Source organism: Physcomitrium patens, chromosome 10 (genome assembly GCF_059467195.1).
Source record: "Physcomitrium patens ecotype Gransden chromosome 10, ASM5946719v1, whole genome shotgun sequence".
Lineage (NCBI taxonomy): Eukaryota > Viridiplantae > Streptophyta > Bryopsida > Funariales > Funariaceae > Physcomitrium > Physcomitrium patens.
The window spans coordinates 5,228,637-5,249,183 of record NC_143419.1 but is presented as its reverse complement, the minus strand read 5'-3'; the positions used below and the strand labels follow the sequence as shown (position 1 = coordinate 5,249,183).

The window sequence follows — 20,547 nt, the reverse complement described above, 5'->3', positions numbered from 1 at the left end:
AATTTTTATTTATTATTATTTTTTGATCATATACTTAAATATAATTTATTATAATTTTTGATTAATAATTATTTTTATTATTTTTCCAACTACATTCTTTTGATAGTATATTATATTCTCTTTTTTTATTATATACGGATATCATTAATTATATTGAAGATAAATAGATATCTATATTATTTAAATAAATAAAAATAAATAGAGATAGATTAACTATAAAATATCTTCTTTAAAAAAACATCAGAGAAGATTTTTAAATACAAATCCAATCAAAACATGTCTTTGGATGTATTGTATAGCTTTAGAAATTTAGTATAAAAAAATAATGTCTAAAAAGTTACAAAAAAAAGTTATTACAAAATAGACACTTAGAAAACTTTATGATTATTTTAAAACCTCTACATAGTATTTTTGTATGCTAGTATACAAAAAAGGAAGATTAAGACTACTTTAGTCTTAGCAAACCTTTTCTTAAATTTTAATACTTATTCAAGTTTCTTTAGTTTCTAAATAATTATTCACAAATATGTTTAATTAACACTATGATAAATATAGGTACATTGTTTTATTTTTTTAACTCAAAAGCCTTTTATTAAAATTATTTTGTAGAACAATGATTTTATCAAAAATGTTCGTTAAAACTTAAAATAAAATTTGTTAATTTATTTAACAAGTAAAAAACAATCGTCACATTAATTACTAATTTTTAGATTTATATTGCATATCTTTAACTTTTTTTTGTAGCTAGTTCTAATGATGAATCATTATTTTTTACTTTTACAAAGTCACTAACAATGCTACAATTACAATGCTACAAGTCTAATTGAGCTGAAATCCACCAGATGTAAACACAATGTTGAGATTCCAATAGCTGCCGTGATGGCTTCAATTGCATGCAAGAATCTTTAAAATGAGTGTACAAACATAAAGAACATCATGCTAACCGCATTGCTGATCGCTAGTGCCTAACAACACTGAAAATACATGCGTTTATAGCATATAAATACATCAGCTTCACTATATACATTTAATAGCTCAGAGATTTAATGAACAAGCCGAGTTGAGTATGTTTTGTTGAGAAGTGCCCTCGAAGTTAATGATATCATTTCATTAGAAATGTTGCAATAATAAGAGTTTGTCTTCAAGCTGCTACTTGCAGGGGAGAATTGTCACTCAAAATGCTTTTTGCAGACTTGAGGCGAATGTAGGCGAAGATGAAGCGTGCCTGCCAGTTGAAAGTATTGCGACCGTTAGCGCACTTCTTTACACGAAGAGTTTCTCAGATAACACAATCAATTTAGCTAGGAGACATTCTTGCTCCACATCAATAGTAGATGGAACAACTTACCCATTGGAAGGAAGCTAGTGTCCACCAACTTCCTAGAAGTCCAAATCCTAGCGATTTAGCGGCCTGCATACACGAATCGTACTCCATGGTACATTAAATTTGTCACCAGGGCTTTACTGGTTCGCAAGTGTGTTGTTTTAATACACATGAAATAGAATATTGAGACATTCCAATATTGAGAATTCCTTGACCAAGAAGAAATGTAGTGTCTGTAGACCCATGTTGAAAAGGCGAGCGTATGTAAATTAGGTATGTTATAAGACAGTTAAGCTGGATATTAGAAGTGGAAAAGAAATCCTACGCACCAGGAGCATGATGGTGCCGCCGATGAAGCAAGAGGTCATACTAAGACTCAAGAATCTAAAGTCCCTACCAGCCTGCAAAACAGTTTGTGATTCAGTTTGTCAAATTTGTACAGTTCTCATCACAGAACTGAAGTATAAGTATGCGTGAGGTATAAAGAAGCCAGGAAGCAAGGAACATTACCAGTAGAGTTCCTTCCAAAGACAAAGTTGGGGGACATGAAATCGTGCTGACTATGAAAGGTATTGTTATTCCTCGCATCTGGACAATAATTTTAAAAAATTAACACAATTAAGTATTTTTACTTCAGAAGCGGCACATGGATGTGAAAATGCAAAGAGAAATCATGCAGAAGTGTAGAATATTGTGTTTTTTCTTGTTTCATTCGTCTGTATTACCTTGACGTCTTCAAATAGACAAAGTAGCCTCAAACACGAAATCATGGTTTGATCAAAACACATCCATAACTCGAAACAAATTAAAGCAGTAATAGACATCAAACCTGTGATATGATTGCAGTGTCTTTGGTAAAGACTTGGGGACAAATCCAGGGTATAGAAACTGCTATTAGACCAACGACGGTTCCAACAACCAGTCCTATAGTCATGAGCTGTTTGAGAAGCTTCCGTGCCTGATGTGAAGAGCAAAAACCAAAAAAAATGTCAATCTTCACTTGAAATAAAATACAATGCAACCAGGTAGGCTGCGGAGGAAAAGAAAAAAGCTTATGAATTGGAATTAGTAGGAACTATTGATATGCCAATGACACTGGCAAATTACCCAACTTCCCTAAGAAAGCTGTAGAGCAGATGAATCACCTGCTTCAAATTCTTCTGCGAACCATACATGAGACGAGGCATGAAGGACTGCGCAGTTTGAGCAAGAGGTTCTCCCCACACAGCACAAAGGCCATAAATTCCAACCATAACCTGTTAGACCATATGCAACAGAGATCCGCTTATTAGTGTGCTAGTTCTCAGTATCCTTGGCACGGGTAGAATATGAAAAGCAAGATCATTTTAAGTGTTTGTTGCTTTCAACTGGACAAAAGAAACAGAAACCAATATAAAAAAATTTTAAATAAAAATAAAATGTAAAAATGAAATGAATAAAGTAAGAAAATTCAGAAGTAAAATCAACTCCATGCCGTGGCAGTTGAGCGAGAATCGGCAGTCACCTGATGAGCCGCAATCGTAACAGCTCCTAGAGAAGTAGCCAAAAATGTGACCAATGTGTAAAATGCCACCTGCAAGAAAAAATTCAAATACAAATATATATATATATATATATATATATATATATTGAAGTTAAAAAAAACCATAAACTGCAAGAGATTTAAGCACCTGACAGAAGGATTTACAACTTTAATTGCTGTCAACATTCTTGTGCGTTTCAACCTAAAGAAAACAAACACAATGAAGGCAAAACTGAATTGGAATAACATCTGCTGAATGGCATCAAGATTTGCCGCCTACCTTCGATATCATGGATAGAAGTAGCGGGGCGGTAAGTTTTGCAACGTCAACTAGCTCTTTAAGAGAAGGTGCTTTTATATCAAAAGGGCTGTAGCCCTTGTTACTAAGTGACAGAGCCATCAGAATTCCTGCCACATACTGGAATACAAACCCACTGATGTATTTTGAGTGGGTGCACAACTTAGGCTTTATATGCCAACTTGCTCACTAGGGATAATCTCCTCGTTAAAATCTTCCTTACATTTTGAAGAAGTTAAAAGGGGTAATAAACCTTGAATAACATGTATATTTGGACAAACAATTCATAAAAAACGAGAAGAAAATATTTTGTACACATCTGCAAAAGTTAGAACGAACCTGAGAAGCAATAGTAGCCCATGCTGCCCCTGCGATACCATAGCCTAGGAATGAGCAAAGTGCGATATCTCCGACCAGGTTGCACATACTTCCGATTACCAGCACCTTCAGCGGGGTTTTTGAATCCATCATTCCAAGGCTGGCACTCTGAGCCACCAAACTAACAAGCACTGCAGGCCATGCCAGAGCTCGAATCTGCATAATTAAATGCTCACAATAAGATTTAAATGTTCACGATGAGAGAACTTCAAGTGGACTAGAAACGTGTATGTTAACCCACAACTATTTGGCTCTACCTGGCATACCTGCCCCTAGCGAAGTTCATAAATTCTCAAGTGTGACTTGTTTATTACCTGAACATACACTTTTGCTGCTGGTATCAAATCGTAATTCTGAGCCCCAACAAAAGCTGGACAATGTTCCAAATACTCAGTCACTAATGGGACAAAGATGGCCTTCCAAACCAACTTTTATTGTTCCACCTCATAATGCTGCAAATACGAATTCAAAGATCACCACAATGGACCAAAAAGTGATGACATGCGAGTGATAAGAAGCTACTCACCTTGTAGTAATTGCGTGACAAAAACTTCTGTAGCAACAAGCAAGCCCATTCCGAAGGCCAAGGCTAAAAACAGCATCCTTGATAGATGGTGCTTTGCCTCCTCTTTGTTCTACAAGAAATCCAAAAGTCAGGGATTTAATGTATTGTATCGTCACACAGTATAGCTAAGAAATGAGCAAACTTTTAAGTTATCTCAATCTAGAGAAGAACAGCACGAGTGAACTGAAAGGTTCGGGAAAATGTTACTTTCTGAGCTAGAGACGTGGCGATCAAATTGGAGGTCGCCACCGAGAGGAACATGAATATGTAACATACTTGATCACAAAGAACTGTACCTGGACCTGCAAACAAACCCCAAGAGCCCATGTAACCAAACTTTCACTAGAGGACTTGAATACCACAACACCAATCTGCGAGCATAACGATCCTCTCAAACAGCTCTACTTTGAAAGCTTCAATTTAAACTGTGCACGCAAACATTTACAAGAATGTTGTGTTCTCTCCTGCGGGAAGTAACTTGGTAAGCTTTCATTTAGAACTGGAGGTAATGTTACGTAATGCCATTAATTATACTGCAAAGAACTTTCAAACGCATGTCTCCAGACAAGAGCAGGAAATTCGGTCAATGCTCGACAAGCAGAAGAATATTTCCATCCTTATACTTACCAAGAGCAGCAAGCTCCAAAGAACTACTGTTACCAATTACGGACGTGTCGATAATTCCCATAATCGGGCCTGATAGCCAAATACCGAGAGCAGGCCCAGCAAATACAATAATTTCTTTCAGCTGCTCCATTAGCGATTTTTCTTCGGGGTCTTGAACTGCAACGTTATCAGACTCCTTTTCATGAACAGGAGCTAACAATTTATCTCCTTCCACAGTTTTCAAAGCGTCTGCTACTTCTTTGACCATAAGAGCTGATGCAACTGCTCCAGGTTCTAGCAAGTGCTCCTCTTCTTCAGGTATCACAACCTCCGGCTGCTTGACGTCTACCGCAGCATTTATAGACCCTTCTTCCAGAACAGAAGGTTCGGGAGGGGCGATATACTCTTTTTCTTCTACATGAGTCATAAATCCTACCACTTCCTCTTCATCGTCCGACGATTCTATCGTCTCACTGAAATCTCTGATCATAACAGGGGCTGCTACAGGAGAGGCAGGCTCCAGCATGTGGAAATACATTTGACCTGGTTGATCCTCCTCCTCTTTTTCCAAGGCTTCTGCAACCTTAGCGGCAGCGGCCATGAGTACCTCTGGCTCCATAGAGCAAAGTTGGTCATTTTTTGTATCTTCCTCAGTCCATATCCCTTCAAGTGCCGTTGAGACAGAACTAACAATGGTCCCAGCTTCAAGAGTAGACGTCTCGTGCTTCTTTGGTTGTGATTCTCCTCCTTGCACCGCCTTGAGAGACTGATTTTCAGCTTCTTCAAGACATTTTACGACTTCAATTGGAACGTCACTAAAAACATTGGTATAATTGGACTCAGAGCTGCAGGCAATACGACTCTCTCGTAGCGAGCTTGTCAAATTCCTACCCTGAGGCCTTCTCCTAAGATTTGCTTGCGCAAGCCTAGGATTATTACTGACGCTAACTCTCCCAGTAGAAAAATCGTCATGATATTGGCAGAGCCGTAAGAATCCGTATAACGGCTTTGAAGAAGAATCTTTTCGTAAAAATCGATGTTGGACTTGACTACCTACCCCTGCAAGCCCCACTGCTTGAGGATTCTTCCTTCCTGCTCCTAACATCTTGAACCCTCGGAAGAGAAATACCTGAAATGAAAAATTGCGCTAAATTATTTCATGAAATAACTATAAAAGGCAATCATCGATGTGACTGTAGAACGAAATGAGCTACAACATTGTAACTATTCTCAACAAATGCAGCACCAAAATCATTCTTGTAACATAAATTCTTTACATTCACGTAAATTTAGTCCCTAAATGTATCCTCAAACCCACCCTAAATCAGCTCGATTTTTTTCAAAAATTGCTCCGAAGACACCAGTGCTCTTACAAACACTCGAAGTAACAGAAGCTCAATGCTCGCTGCTGAGAGTTCGATCCACTTTCGTACACCTTTAAACTTCAATGAGCATTTCCTGTCAATAAAAGGCAACGATCATCAATGAGTTCCACAGAATCATGTACTGGAGTTTCTTATGGTACTGGATGCCGGGCAGCAGTTGGATTCATCTACAATTCATGCGAAGGATGGGCTGTTAAGTTTAGGGTTCGTAGACGGTAGGAAGGAAGGCAATTACATCAGTGAACCTTGTTGCGACGGCCGAGAATAAATCCAAACGTCTCTGACATTACTTAGGCCCTCCACCATGTACCACACAGTCGAACGAGCGAGTGGCGGACAGCAATAGAGTTCTGTATTACAAGAACTCCATCAAATTTCTTTACTATCTCTACGTAAGTTCGTGCATACAGAATTGTGTAAAAGTACGAACTCTTGGTGTAAAACTACTGCCCTTTCGTCTTCCGACCGTGGAAAATGAAAAATGCACGTGCCTCGTAACGACTGTCGAATCACTAGCACACGCTCTCAGAAAACATTCCAGGGAGACAACAATTAACACACCTAATTTTTGTTTTATTTTCATTTTTTGACGTACGTAGTACTCTATCAGAGAAAACTAGCTCCAAAGGGACACCAAATAGCCATCAAATTGCTACCAAAATTGCTATTAAGTAAACGAACACGCCAACCCCAAGAAAAACCTCGCCTAAACAAAAACAAAACAAAAATTGGAGCTCAACCCAACATGAGAGTGCCTCCTCTCAAAGTAAATGCAGTCAATGAACTCCACAGAATCAGCAAAAAAACACCATCCGGCAGCTTCCTCCAAACCAAACTCTTACCTGATCATCAAATTCTCTTACCGAGTGTTCACAAATAGCCCATCCCTCGAGCTCTTTCTCTATCTCTCTCTCTCTCTCGCTCTCCGCGTCAAAGTTTGCACCCAGTAGCAGAAACACCACTAAAATCTAATACGCCTGGTCACCAAAACTACTAACCAGAGTTCGTCATCCACACTCTTCCACTCCCACCACCACAGGATAGCCCGGCCCCATCAAACCCGAACCCAGGAGAGTATACATGTGACCACCACGATGCATCAACATCACAACTACGCAGCCAGCTTTTAAACATCTGGCATATGATCTCGACCACTTGTGAGATACTGTGCTGTCGAACGCAGTTGACTGATTCTCCTTTTTTTCTTTCTTGTGTTCGTCTTTTTCGCCAACCCTGCCACACTCTTTCCGACGCCCCTCAGCAATGCGTTGCGACGCACCCACTGGCCGTCTTGATACGCGCCACGCACTTTTCTTCCCAATTGTTGGCTGAATTCTCGAGCTGTCTGTCGAATTCATGAGGCCATTCTTCTTCTTCTTGTTCGTCTTCTTCGCTCTTCGACGACAACAAAAAGGGATTTGGCCACTGCCGCCGTGCCACTTGGACTTGCCACTGCGTTGCCCAAGTGGCCGCCGCCGGTTGGCTGCGACCCCCCCTCATGGTTGCCATTTCATCTTGCTTTGTGGCTCACCACCATCGCTCGACGCGTGTCCTTATCGATATTTCTGGATCATGAAGTTAGTTGTGTCGTTACTTTAAAGTATTCGACTACTCAGCTCTTCGAGTTAAATGGATGCACATACTATATATATGTTTAAATATAGATGAATAATTAGTTTTATTTTTCAAACTCGAGTTTGATTCAGAAATTGTTATATAAATGAATTTCTTTCTATTAAAATTAGCAGACGTTTTAAAGTTAATCAGCAAGAACAGAAGAAAATAAATAAAAATATCTCTGGAAGTAACCTTGATTAATATATCATAAGTTGTGTATAGATTCTATTTTATGCAATATAATTAGAATCATAACCATGTAAGTGTCAACAAAGACCTTTGTTATTGAATACATAAATAGCAAACATCTTTATAATTTTTATTTTCATTTTTCTTTATTACAGTTAAAGTTGTTTACAACTATGTTTTTTTATCCTTCAAAAAGACAAATATCCATTCATCACCAACTTTCATTCAAAAAATGTATTAGATCAATATATAAGTGTTAATATAAGCTTTCATTTTAGATGCTTGTTTAATTGCTTCCTTATTCATTTATATCAAACCAAAAATAAAATCACAAGTATTACAGAGTTGTATCAATAATGCATATTTTTACAATTTCTTAAATAGTGTCATGGTATTGCAATTGTTGTGTTTTTTTAATAGTCTTTTTAGTTAGATTTTTTATAGATATTATTAATATTTGAGATTTGCATATAAGAATTAATAATAGACCATGCATCTACTCCATTACATATTGTTCATAATGTGAATTATCAATTGGTAGGTGGAAATAATAGTTGCAAAAAATTATAATAAGCTTGTGACTGCAAAGCACATTACCACATGGAAGAAGATGAGGAGCAACAAGTAGAAGAATAATGTTTTTTTTTTAAAGGTTTCAAATTCTTGTATTAAATCTTAAACATTAACTCTGTCACAATCTCTACAATATACATTACATTATTGTTGATGATTTTTTTGTGCAAACTCTTTTTAATTTTCTACATTTAGAAGACAAACATTTAACATTTTGAAATAAAAAATAAAAAAAAGTGTAATGAGTGTAATAGTAAGAAATGGTTTTTTCAAAGAGTTAAATAATTATTGTCATAAATACAAAATAAAATTAGTTTTATTACCATATATTATTTTGAGCAAATAAAGACTAATCAACAATTTTATTAGCAACAATAAATATTTTATTCACTAGATCTATTTGTATTTGTATTTTTTCTTTTTGTTTTCAATAGCAAAATAAAAAAAAATGTTAGCAAATATTCATAAAGATATTTATGTTTTTTTATTCAATAATTATTCCTTATGATATATATATGATCCCTTAGTATATTCTATTTTATGTCTACATAAAAAATATGACCAAAATTTAACTATGTGCTATAAAAGAATTAAAATTATAGAGGATATTGACACTAACAACTAAGAAAAATAAAAGAATAGATAGAGATTCCTAACCTAATAAAACAATATAGACATGTGCAATGGATCACACATTGTATTTCTTACTTTTTTGTGAACTTGACGATGGCTATATTAATTATTGTGGAATATTGTGGGATATTTTGGAAATACAGATTGTTGCATGATTACTTCTTTATAGACATATGCCAAGATAATAAATCTAAAAATATATCTTGTTATAAACTTTTTATTTCAAATTTTTTTCCAATTTTGAGACTCACGCCAACATCTGTACTGTAGTAACAAATTGCAGAGTATACAAGTCGTGCTAACATCTTAAGTTAGTTAATTTATACATAAAAGACCACAGATGTTAAAATTGACAATTTTAAGAATTTTAAGACAATGCTTCAAAATTTAGAAATAAAAATCTATTTTACTACAAAAAATAATGAAAATAATATAAAAGTAGAATAAACTATAAACAAATGATAGATAATTCATTATACTTCTATTTTTAAAGAAATATTTAATTGCCATGTAAATTTTGAGCTTTTTTTTATAATGAATATTGTGAAATACCTTTACAAGTATATCTATAATGAGCATAAATACATGATTTTTTCTTTATAAAATCTCTCACAAGAAAAAAAATAGTACAATTTTGAGAAATAATATCAGACAATATTTATGCGTTGTGGTAAAGATTATATTGTTGAATAAATGTATAATTTTAATTTTTTCTGAGAAAATTATCATCTTTGTACTTACTTTTAATCTATGTTTAATGTTCTATTATCTTTAAAGGTCTTTAAAATTATTATAATGTATATTACTCCTCAATTTATATTCCAATTCTTGCTTGTAGATACTTAGAAGATGACATAAAGGAGCTTTGTGCAATGTAATGTATTATTAATAAAGAAATACCAAGTGTATTAAGATTGTGTTCTGCAAAAACTTTAGTTTTTAGAAATCTATTAGATATTCAATGTTTACATTATGGAAATGCTAATATCATAATTTAATATTTTTTTAAAAAATCGGGATTTACGTAGAATTTGTTTTACATTTAATTATTAATTTTTCATTACCATAGAATTGTTACTAAAACTTTATTCGACACTTAATTCAAATTTTACAAAAATAAAAATAAATTGAATGCTTTTCTAAGTCTATCTTAATTAAATAATAATATTTTTAATGAATTGATATAACAATAATAACAACAAGAGAAGAATTCTGCTTATTGATGGACTTGGCATTACATGAAAAATATTTTTGAACAAGTTTTTTTAGAAAAATTTAGTGAAAAGAGAATTTTTTTTGCAGCAACTTTATTACTTCCAACTAGAATTTATCTCATTCTACTTTTAAGTATATAGTTTTTAAGTACGGATGTACAACTAAAAGCAGCATCATGAGTACATAATGTAGGAATACAAAACTCATCAGCAGTGTAATGGTTGCTCATTTCACCTTTGCCACCATGTCCTCTCAGTTTTAGTCATCTATTTTGTTTATAAATGTTGATTTGGTGAAACTTTGACATTGGAAGGTGGTGTACATATATATATATATATATATATGCGAGAATCTTCACCATGAGTGAGTTCAGAGATTTAATTTTTTTTTTGTCGACCTCAACTTATGAAGACTACAGTTTGCCATTACTCTCATATTTAAAAAAACATTTTACGTCAGAATTCATGACTTTAATTTTAGTTTGAGTTGAATTTTACTTTTAGTTGACTTGACTAATAAGCATACGAAGCATCAACTTGGCTGTTAAAATCAGATCTATTAAAGCTTTTGTGTTTCAAGCACGGTTCAATGCAATTTAAAGAATCAAATTTCAAGAAATTAATTTTTTCATGAAAGGTCGTAAAAATTAAATTTACGTAGTAGTATAAAATCACCAACTTGTGAGAAATTAATCTCGTAATTTGGATTGTTTTGTTAGCCAAGTAAAGGAAGCACCTGGGATTGAAACAAACTGGACCTGGCATGCATGTGAGAACATTGGTTTGATATCCACGATCCCGACCTGAAAATTACCACCGGTCGACGCGGGTAAAACGAGGGCCGGTTCTCAATCGAGACGCGGTGGTATCTTGTTGTTCCCAAACTGCAGTCACGTCTGAGCGAATGCGCGGAGAGAAGCTTAAGCCCTAATTTCCGTCTTCAGCGCTTCCGGAGCTCCGAGGTTGGCTCGGTTTCATGGTGTGCTGGGATCGTATAGGTGTGTAGTTGTTTGGCGGTCCGGAGGTTTGAATGATTGGCAGCAACGACTGTCTTCCTGAGGTGGATTTTTCCGGAGACATTTCATGATTTTCAGGTGAGTTGTAGCTTTTGCGATGCTTTTGGTTGCGATGCTTTTGGTTGTAGAGAGGGTAGAACGCGTATGGTTTCGTTTCGGGTATTCAGCTGGATGTTGCATGGTTGTTTGCACGTAGAATAATTCGGAATCGAGAGGCGGACGTTTTAAATGGCGGGCGCGGTAGAGGCTGAGAATGATACGGCGAAGAGAAAAAATCCTGAGCCGGTGACTAATGGCGCAGCTCAAGCAACGGACGAAGAAGCCCCTGAAGCGAAGCGACGTAGTGTTATTAGGTCGTGTATTCACGAGGTTGCCCTTCCGCCAGGTCAGTACATGTGGACACCGGTTGTGTTTCGCTCTGAGTTTTCTTTGATTGTTTGGTTTTTGATTATTTTTTCTGTGATCTCCACACTAGTTTTAGCCATGATGGCGAAATTAACTCCTAGCAGCTTTGTGCTGGCATACTTCTACATTTTGAAAGGATTTAAGCTTTCATGAGAATCTTTAAACCTTGCTGGACGGTGAGGTCTTTTGACATGAGTACTGTTTTCCTGTTACGGTCAGTGGCGATTCCGCTATCTGAGCTCTTCCTGTTACCCCGTCTTCAAGGTTCCTTACTTAGAACATATATGTTAAAACCTTGGGTTTAAGGTATGACAGTTTGTTCTCATTTTACTTCAGTGCTCTGCTTGTTTCACAACTATCACTGTTTAACTTGTCAAGACAATCCTTCTTGCTTACTACAGTATTATTTTCCCTTGTGTAGCTTGGTAATTGAAAAGAGTCACAAACTCAGTATCAATTGTCTCTTCCCAGCTCATTCCTGACATTTGATGTTTAAACCTGGCCTTAGCTCCTGTTTTCAGATCATGCTGTTGCCTAGTAACACAAATTTTACATTTTCCACCCAGGGTGCTTTGTGTTTTCTTCGGTTAAAGAGCTTAATAATTCCCTGGTGCTTTGCATGTTCTTGAATTTATTCCTCTATCAATATTTCAATGTAAACTTATTCACATATCGACTGTCGTTCTGTTCTTCTTTTTCCGTCCTGCAAGCAATTTGTGTCAAGGGTACAGTTTAAGTCCGAGGTTTCTTAGCGGCAATGTAGGTTCGTTGTTCAGTTCTCGCGTTACAGTGCGTGGTCAGAAACATCGGCACCCCCCCCCCCCTTTTTTTTTTCTTTTTTCCGAGTTGTGTGTTGGTAATTCTACATTTACTTGTTTGAAATGGTCCATATGTGCAGCATTCTTAGGTACAGAGGGTGCTAGTTTGGAACAGATTTGTTTCTCTATTGACTTCTTACTGTATCATGCCTTAGGGTTTACGCCTTCTAAAGATGAGAGCATCCATGGCACAATCGACAATCCTGTCTACACAGGTCCAAGAGCGAAGAGCTATCCTTTTACACTCGACCCTTTTCAGGAGATTTCAGTTGCTTGTTTGGAGCGAGATGAATCAGTATTGGTGTCAGCTCATACCTCTGCAGGAAAAACAGCTGTTGCTGAGTATGCGATTGCAATGGCTTTTCGTGATAAGCAAAGAGTTATTTACACTTCTCCACTGAAAGCTCTGAGCAACCAGAAATTCAGGGAGTTGAGCGAGGAATTTACTGATGTAGGCCTAATGACAGGAGATGTAACAATCTCGCCAAATGCTTCCTGCATCGTTATGACAACAGAAATCCTCCGAGGAATGCTCTACAAAGGTTCAGAAGTTTTGAGGGAGGTTGCATGGGTTATTTTTGATGAGATTCATTACATGCGTGATCGAGAGCGAGGAGTCGTGTGGGAAGAGAGCATTATTTTTCTTCCTCCCGCTATTAAAATGGTTTTCCTCTCCGCCACAATGTCTAATGCCACAGAATTCGCGGAATGGATATGTTACTTGCACAAACAGCCATGTCATGTAGTATATACAGATTTTCGTCCTACGCCCTTGCAGCATTATGCTTTTCCTATGGGCGGTTCAGGTCTCTATCTTGTTGTGGATGAGAAAGGGGATTTTAAAGAAGAAAATTTTAATAAACTAAAGGCGACCTTTGAGAGGAAAGAAGTTGGTGGAAATGAAATAGATCCTCCCAGCACTCGTGGTGGCCGTGGAGGGCGTGGAGCACGAGGGCGTGGGGTTGGTGGAAGAGGTGGCAGAGGAGGAGACAAAGGATCTGGCTCAAGTCAAGACATCGGCAAAATTGTTAAGGTATCACAACTCGTCTGAGTCTGTGAAGGTATTCCAGTAAATTTTCTTTGAGCTGTTTGTTTTTCACAAACTTGTAAATCTGTTCAAATGGTTGAGGAACGCACACGAGGTTTGTGCTACAAGCGTATTCCTCAGTTTCAATGATTGCTCATTGGCACTACGATGAGTTGGAAGGAAACGCTAAACTTGCGTTGTTGGTGCTGTCTGAATTGGTTGGAGTTGCTCTCAAGGTTGGAATTACTTATCTGACCTACAATAGTTCTGGCAGGCAAGGTGCATACTATGTTGTCGCGCCCCTCTATTGTCAATGTAAAGTTTTAGTAGAAGGGATCTGGTTTTCAGCCGCTTATTATCTTTTCTGTAATAATAAATTACAAATATCCTACTTCGTTCGTTGGCTTCGCTTTTCAGATGATAATGGAGAGGAAATTTCAGCCAGTGATTGTCTTCAGTTTCAGTCGGCGAGAATGTGAACAATATGCAACCGCCATGTCAAAGCTGGATTTTAATAATGATGAAGAGAAAGAGGCCGTCGAAGACATCTTTAAGAAAGCTATTGAGGTGCTTAGTGAGGAAGATCGAAGTCTTCCGGCAATCGATCTTCTTTTGCCACTGTTGAAACGAGGCATTGGTGTTCATCATTCTGGTCTTCTTCCTATTCTCAAGGAGGTTGTTGAACTTATGTTTCAGGAGGGCCTCTGCAAGGCATTGTTTGCTACAGAAACTGTAAGTGCTTCACTTTGTATTCGTATACTTCATAATGTTGCTGATATTCGTGTACATTACGCTTATGTTAGTTTGGAATTGTAAAATCTCTTGACTATTGTGCTCACTGTTATTTTTTGAATCATGAATTCCTTGGTGTCAGTCATGGAGACAACATGATTGTGCATCATTCTATAATTGAACTCTACTATGTTCATCATATATGGCCCACTGCTCTAGCCTTTGTTGCAATACTTTCTACACCTGGGTGATGGTAGCCTGTATACTTGTACGCTTGTCACTGTTCAGGTTAGCTTTCATGCTGATGCTTTCTAATGTTGACCTACCTCAATGTATCAGTTTGCTATGGGATTAAATATGCCAGCTAAGACAGTTGTGTTCACGAATGTTCGCAAATGGGATGGGCAAAGCCATCGATGGATGTCATCGGGAGAATACATTCAGGTCCTTTCGATTCTGTGTAACTTACGATGATATGTACTATGGGTCGTTGGTGATATATAAGATACAGTTCTACGTGGAGGTTAAAACCCTGGGTAGGAAAAGATTTGTTTTTTCTCGTATGTTACTTCTGCGAAAACTTTTGGTTTCGTTTCACTCTTCATGTGGAAATATTGTGTGCTTTACTAAATTTTTTTCATGTTCTATGTTTGGTTCCAGTTGGATGTTTGTGTGCGTATTCATCGTATGCTGATTGTGTTGGAACAGATGAGTGGTCGAGCAGGACGACGAGGCAAGGATTTGCGTGGAATTTGTATAATCATGATAGACAGTCAGGTATGACTTGTCATTGTTAGCTTCTTGCATGTCATGGATCCAGTTATTTTGTCACAGTAGGTTGGAGAGCTTTCCTAAAACGACCTCTGCGGTTTTGGTGGTTTTGTTCCTGATTTGTCCGTAGTATATCTTTCACTGGCATCTTGGAATTATTATCTAGAACTTTCTACTGGGACCTAAAGTTTGTGGTTAATTGTGCAGATGGAAATGAAAACATGTCAAGAGATGATACAAGGGACTGCAGCTCCTTTAGTTAGCACATTCCGTCTCAGTTACTACTCACTTCTTAATCTCATGAGTCGGGCTGAAGGACAGTTTAATTCTGAGCATGTGATTCGTCATTCATTTCACCAGTTCCAGCATGACAAGGTAATCCTTGATTTTGATTTAGTTGTATGTTAGGCCTTTCTGTTGGCTGTAGTTTTTCCTTCGTGCAGCAGTGTGTTAACTGTTACGATTGAAATCTCTGGTCATGGCGTACGTGATGCTTCAAAATGATGTACTTACCTGTAATGTTTGGTTTGTAGGCATTGCCCAAGGTTGAAGAGAACATAAAAACTCTGGAAGCTGAAGTCGCGAAAATCGATTCTGCGGGAGAGGTATGTCAAATAAGGAAGTGCGAATGTGTACAGTTTTCCATGTGTGGAATATGTTAGTCCAGCAGTCTTGCTTTCTATCTGTCTATCTGGTTTGGGCAAAATTCTGTCCTGGTGCTCTATCGTAGGGAATACTTTCTGTGATAAAAGATTGCCTTAATGAAGTTGCAAGGAGTCCATGAAGCCTTCAAGGTACATGGATCAAGAATTTGACATGTTATGTAGAGTGAGGTTGTTTGATCTGGTTATTATGACTGCAGTCATCGATGGCAGAGTACCATTCTTTAAGATTAAAACTTGCTCAACTGGAAAAGAAAATGATGGCAGAGGTTCTGCGCCCTGAGCGTGTTCTGCTGTTCATGAAACCTGGACGATTGGTACTACTTCATCTCCTTTTTTAGATCCATTCTTCTCTCTTTAAAATTTAAAAATAAAATTTATTTATTTATTTATTTTATTCACATGTTTTTGCCCATGCATTCTGTACATCTCAATAAACACTCTAGATGATTCAAGTTACTGAATCTAAAGTTTTTAGTTTTGGTCGTTAATCAAGCATTGTGAGTTATGTACTGTTTTGGTTGTGCATACATTTTAGCGGTATGAACCTATGTGTTTTTGACTTACTTTGCTTGCAAACATTTTGATAGCGCTTGGTCAGGCTTCGAAGCGAAATTTAATCCTGCATGTTTTGTGTGTAGGTTAAAATTAGGGATGGAAGTGATGAGTGGGGTTGGGGAGTGGTCGTACATGTAGTGAAAAAACCTACATCCAATCAAGGAACAATTTCTTCTGCGTTGGCAACCGATCCAGCTAGTTCCTATATAGTAGATATTCTCCTGCACTGCGCGTCAGGAGTAATTCAAGAAGGGAAACGGCCCAGACCGAGACCATGTCCTCCAGGAGAAAAAGGGGAAATGCATGTGGTAAGAGCTTCTAGTTGTGTCACAAGATAACTTTCTCAGGCTCTTGCGAGTTACGGCTTGCTGCTTTCACTAGCATTGATGTTGGTATGAGAGTTTTTGTTGCTTCCTGCTACAATAATAACTTATTTGAAGTCGTCATTGATGTTGAATATGTTGTGTGTGCATACAATATAATTTTAATAATGAAGTAAAATCTTTTTTTGGGTGTGTGCTTTAGTGTCTTCTTATTTGTTTTAGTTTGCTTGCCTCAGTGAAACCTATAAGTCGTCTATTTAGAGTTTGTTATTCCACGGATGGCAATTAATGCCAATCTAAATGTTCGCACGGGTGGTTATGAAGGTCCCAGTACGCATGCCGCTGATATGTGCAATAAGTACTCTAAGAGTTGCAGCTCCACGGGATCTAAGGCCTCCAGAGGCTCGACAAAGTGTTCTAATGGCTGTTCAGGAACTCGAACGTCGTTTTCCTGATGGTTTTCCCAAGCTTGATCCTGTTGAGGTGAGATTTCGTCCCGAAAAAGGGGTTGACATAGTGTGAGTCGTTTTTTAGGATGGAATAAATGCTTATAATTTTAGCATTTTTGTAATTTAACTAACCCTTAAGTTTTTTATCTGTCCACCCGTAGTTACATCTGGATGGACTTCGGAAATTTATTTGGTTCAAAACCTCCTCGTTTGCCTTGCTCCAAGGGATCCTTATCACTTATCTGTAATATGTGGTTCTGACTTATAGGATATGGGCATTGATGATGAAGACTTTCTGAAGATTGTTAAGGAAATTGAGGTGGAAGAAAAGAAGCTGGTCTCTCACCCTCTTTTCCAGGTGTGTTATCTACTGAGCTTATGGAAATGCTTAAAGAAGACATTTTTATATGTTGACCACTTGTATTGTTGCCTTAAGTCAAAAACTGGTCGTTATCTACAAAACATTCATTACAAATTCACATATGTATGGATTGAAAACCATAGGAATTATTGTGTACAAGTTTTATTGGTTTCTTGCGATGATCACAAATGGGATGTTCCGTGTTTGCAGATGTGGTAGTGATGTAGTTGGGAGGACGAATAATGTAATTTCGTTTTTATTTCGGTGTTTCTGTTATGGCTATCTGTTGGTAACGTTGAGGTTTTTGAATCCTGTAGTCAGAGAAAGAGGCAGATTGTTTTGCTTCTTTTCAAAGGAAGGCGGAACTTATGGTCGAGATTGACGCGTTGAAACTTAGGATGCGAGAATCCCAGGTTTGCACACAGAAAATATTTACTCTTGTAAATGGCAAGCAGTTTGTCCTGTTGGAGAAGTTGTTTCACGTAGTTTGTACAGTTCTTTTGGTTCTAATAGCCTCAAAGCACTGTATTGTGTTGAGAACAATGAATGTATTATGAAGTTATCTTACACATAGATTCCTACTTTCACAGCTGCAAAAATTTAGGGAAGAATTGAAGAATAGGTCAAGGGTATTGAAACGACTTGGCCATATAAATGGTGATGGCGTGGTGCAAACAAAGGGTCGTGCAGCCTGTCTTATAGATACTGCCGATGAGCTACTTGTAACCGAGCTTATGTTCAATGGTAACATCTTTTCGCCTTGCACCTTTTGATTGATTATTTTGTTTCTCTAGTGTTCATTTCCTAAAAACGTTGCATTTTTTGGAGCAGGTTTGTTTAATGACATAGATCATCATCAAGTTGTTGCTATAGCAAGCTGTTTTCTTCCAGTTGAGAAATCGAATGAACAAGTACGATTGACGAATGAGCTTGCACATCCGCTAGAAAAGCTTAAGGAAACAGCTAAACAACTTGCTGAGGTATGTGTATTTTGCTAATGTGCTTTTGATAGGCTTTTTGAAGCTTTTGGTATCTGATTTCGCTACTCTTATTAGTGTCTGTCAATCGTGCAAATGTAATACGACGATTTAATTCTGTTTGGTGATTTGTCAGATTCAAAAAGAGTGCAAGCTGGAGATTGATGTTGAAGAATATGCGGAATCATTCAAGCCATATTTGATGGATGTCATCTATAGCTGGTCAAAGGTTTGCAATCCTATTTGTGACCATATTCCAGCATTTCGACTCTAGAACAAGAATTTTCATGTCTCATCCATCAGTTTGCACGTTGTCATTAATTTCTTGGTACTTGATCTGTTTGTTAAGCCGAATTTGGACTGCAGGTAATGCATTTTTCAATCGACTACGGTGTAGCTTTTGTTTGTAGGTTGGTTTCTAACTTGTATTTATTGTGACATTGAAGGGTTCCTCGTTCTCTGAAATTTGTGAGATGACCGACATTTTTGAAGGTAGCATCATACGTGCTGCTCGCAGGCTTGACGAGTTCCTGAACCAGGTATGTCTCTGAAAACTGCTGCTATGCAGTTCCAACAGTCGAACTGTACTGTTTGGAACGTCGTTTTAGTTCTTGTACTTAAGACTGGTTTCAAGTTTGAGTCCCCGTCTTCCACCCTCTTCTAATTTGTGGCTAAACATGGTTCCTAAATTTTAATTATGGCTTGAATCTTTCAGCTACGCAGTGCTGCCCAAGCAATTGGAAATCCAGACTTAGAAAATAAATTTGCGCTTGGAAGTGAAAGTATACGACGCGGTATTGTCTTCGCCAACTCACTCTACATTTAAAGCCATTGCCCTGATTTTTTCGAAGTAACTCTGCTTCAGGGAGTCAATGGGAAAGTGTACATTATAGATGAGTTTGTTGGGTGCTTCTCCATTTTCGCACCTTGTATATCAGGTCACATCACTTCTCATAGAAGACGCAGAATAGTCAATTTTGGATACCCACATGGTTTACTGCCCCTTTCCTGCACTCTGAACCGCATTCTCAGTCTGAAATTCTATGTGGAAACGACGTAGGTCTTTCTCCTTTTAACAGCACCTTTGAACTCAGCTGTACACTACCGAAAATGATTATCTCGTCTCCACTGCCTGTTTTTATTCTTGATATGAAATTAACAGAAGGCAGGGCTGTAAAACTCAGCTCCTCCCTGCACAAAGACGTCCCATTCTTTTGCATCGTTTTGTCTCTCTGTGCTAATGTGGTAGGTTTCAGATGTTCACACTTACCTGTCTTCACGTAGATTTGCCTTCACCGCCTCACGTGTCTTCGCTGCAGTACACATGTGAAATGCTTTGTCCAGGAACTTAAGTAGGATAAGATTCGTTTATTAGGTAGCAGAGGCCATCGAGGAAGTAGTTGTGAGGTTGTGGAAGTTGTCTTTTCTTTCAGAAGCTGACGCTTCCGTGGCCAGCACGGATTTAGTCATTTTGAGATCACGAACCCAAATCGTATGCATGTTCGGTGGTAACGATTTTTCACATCGTCTGGGGATGTATCTCACGTACAGAAGCATATCAGAATTCGCCGACTCCCAAGCCGTCGCTGGCCGAATTTGTCCGCAGTGTCGATGAAGCCGTTAGTGACAGATTACAAGTGCTCGTCTTCAACACAGAAATTATCAAATTTTGAAAAAATATGTGATTTTAACGCTAGAGCTGCTGGAATTCTTGAGCAATAATCCATTTCTACTGCATACGTAGGATCGAAAGCATCGGAACCATCGCTCTCGACCGACAGAAGACTCTTTACTACCCTTTTCCAACATTTATGGTAACTGTGTACGCCTCATGTATATAGTCTCTTATTCGGTTCAATAATTTCAATTGACTTTAATGAGCGGCCTACACGGAACTCCGACATGTACGTTTTGCATCTGGTGCAACATCTGAAACCTATCTAGTGGTACATTAGAGATTGGGCGGATCAAAACATGCTGAAGTAGATGAGGGAGTCTTCAGAACTTACTGAACAATGTTTAGCTGACGGATGGATTCTCCAAGTTTTCCACGGTTAGAAAATTCTGATGTCAAAATAAGAAAGAGCAATCACTAGCAAGCATGCTTTTGTGCAACATACTGTACGTCTAAGAGCACCAAAACC

At 37.6% G+C, this 20,547-nt stretch overlaps 2 protein-coding genes across 6 annotated transcripts; one reads left to right on the top strand and one right to left on the bottom strand.

Moving 5' to 3' along the window:
* Positions 1-856: 856 nt before the first annotated feature.
* LOC112287775 (protein DETOXIFICATION 46, chloroplastic) lies at positions 857-7,423 on the bottom strand. Of its 5 annotated transcripts, none has more exons than XM_090253536.1 (16): positions 6,921-7,410; positions 6,314-6,428; positions 6,012-6,151; positions 4,715-5,822; positions 4,295-4,389; positions 4,049-4,157; positions 3,837-3,892; positions 3,484-3,678; positions 3,127-3,264; positions 2,829-2,897; positions 2,470-2,580; positions 2,154-2,282; positions 1,835-1,912; positions 1,654-1,725; positions 1,349-1,411; positions 857-1,225 (listed from the first exon to the last, which is right to left on the bottom strand). In XM_090253536.1, the coding sequence occupies exons 4-16, from the start codon at positions 5,796-5,798 to the stop codon at positions 1,142-1,144; spliced, it is 2,283 nt and encodes a 760-aa protein (XP_090109662.1). In that variant the 5' UTR covers positions 5,799-5,822; positions 6,012-6,151; positions 6,314-6,428; positions 6,921-7,410; the 3' UTR covers positions 857-1,141. The 5 variants fall into 5 exon arrangements, with proteins under 5 accessions (XP_090109662.1, XP_090109663.1, XP_090109665.1 ...); XM_090253537.1 differs by having other exon boundaries at positions 6,942-7,180; XM_090253539.1 differs by lacking the exon at positions 6,314-6,428 and having other exon boundaries at positions 7,077-7,423.
* A 3,793-nt stretch (positions 7,424-11,216) lies between these two features.
* Positions 11,217-19,622, top strand: LOC112287773 (DExH-box ATP-dependent RNA helicase DExH10). Its single transcript, XM_024531153.3, has 18 exons — positions 11,217-11,398; positions 11,517-11,705; positions 12,699-13,576; positions 13,988-14,302; positions 14,642-14,746; positions 15,011-15,079; positions 15,281-15,448; positions 15,607-15,678; positions 15,936-16,052; positions 16,377-16,601; positions 16,941-17,099; positions 17,334-17,423; positions 17,744-17,839; positions 18,017-18,170; positions 18,258-18,406; positions 18,540-18,632; positions 18,850-18,942; positions 19,119-19,622. The coding sequence occupies exons 2-18, from the start codon at positions 11,549-11,551 to the stop codon at positions 19,227-19,229; spliced, it is 3,051 nt and encodes a 1,016-aa protein (XP_024386921.1). The 5' UTR covers positions 11,217-11,398; positions 11,517-11,548; the 3' UTR covers positions 19,230-19,622.
* Positions 19,623-20,547: the final 925 nt, after the last annotated feature.

Bases quoted from the DNA above. Each gene is read 5' to 3' on its own strand.
- LOC112287775 (XM_090253539.1), bottom strand. From the start codon at position 5,798: ATGTTAGGAGCAGGAAGGAAGAATCCTCAAGCAGTGGGGCTTGCAGGG. The intron at 4,390-4,714 runs GTAAGTATAAGG...GTTTGTTTGCAG, and splicing joins TTTGGAGCTTGCTGCTCTTG to GTCCAGGTACAGTTCTTTGT. The intron at 2,581-2,828 runs GTGACTGCCGAT...ATGGTCTAACAG, and splicing joins TTACGATTGCGGCTCATCAG to GTTATGGTTGGAATTTATGG.
- LOC112287773 (XM_024531153.3), top strand. From the start codon at position 11,549: ATGGCGGGCGCGGTAGAGGCTGAGAATGATACGGCGAAGAGAAAAAAT. The intron at 14,303-14,641 runs GTAAGTGCTTCA...TCAATGTATCAG, and splicing joins CATTGTTTGCTACAGAAACT to TTTGCTATGGGATTAAATAT. The intron at 17,100-17,333 runs GTGAGATTTCGT...TCTGACTTATAG, and splicing joins CCAAGCTTGATCCTGTTGAG to GATATGGGCATTGATGATGA.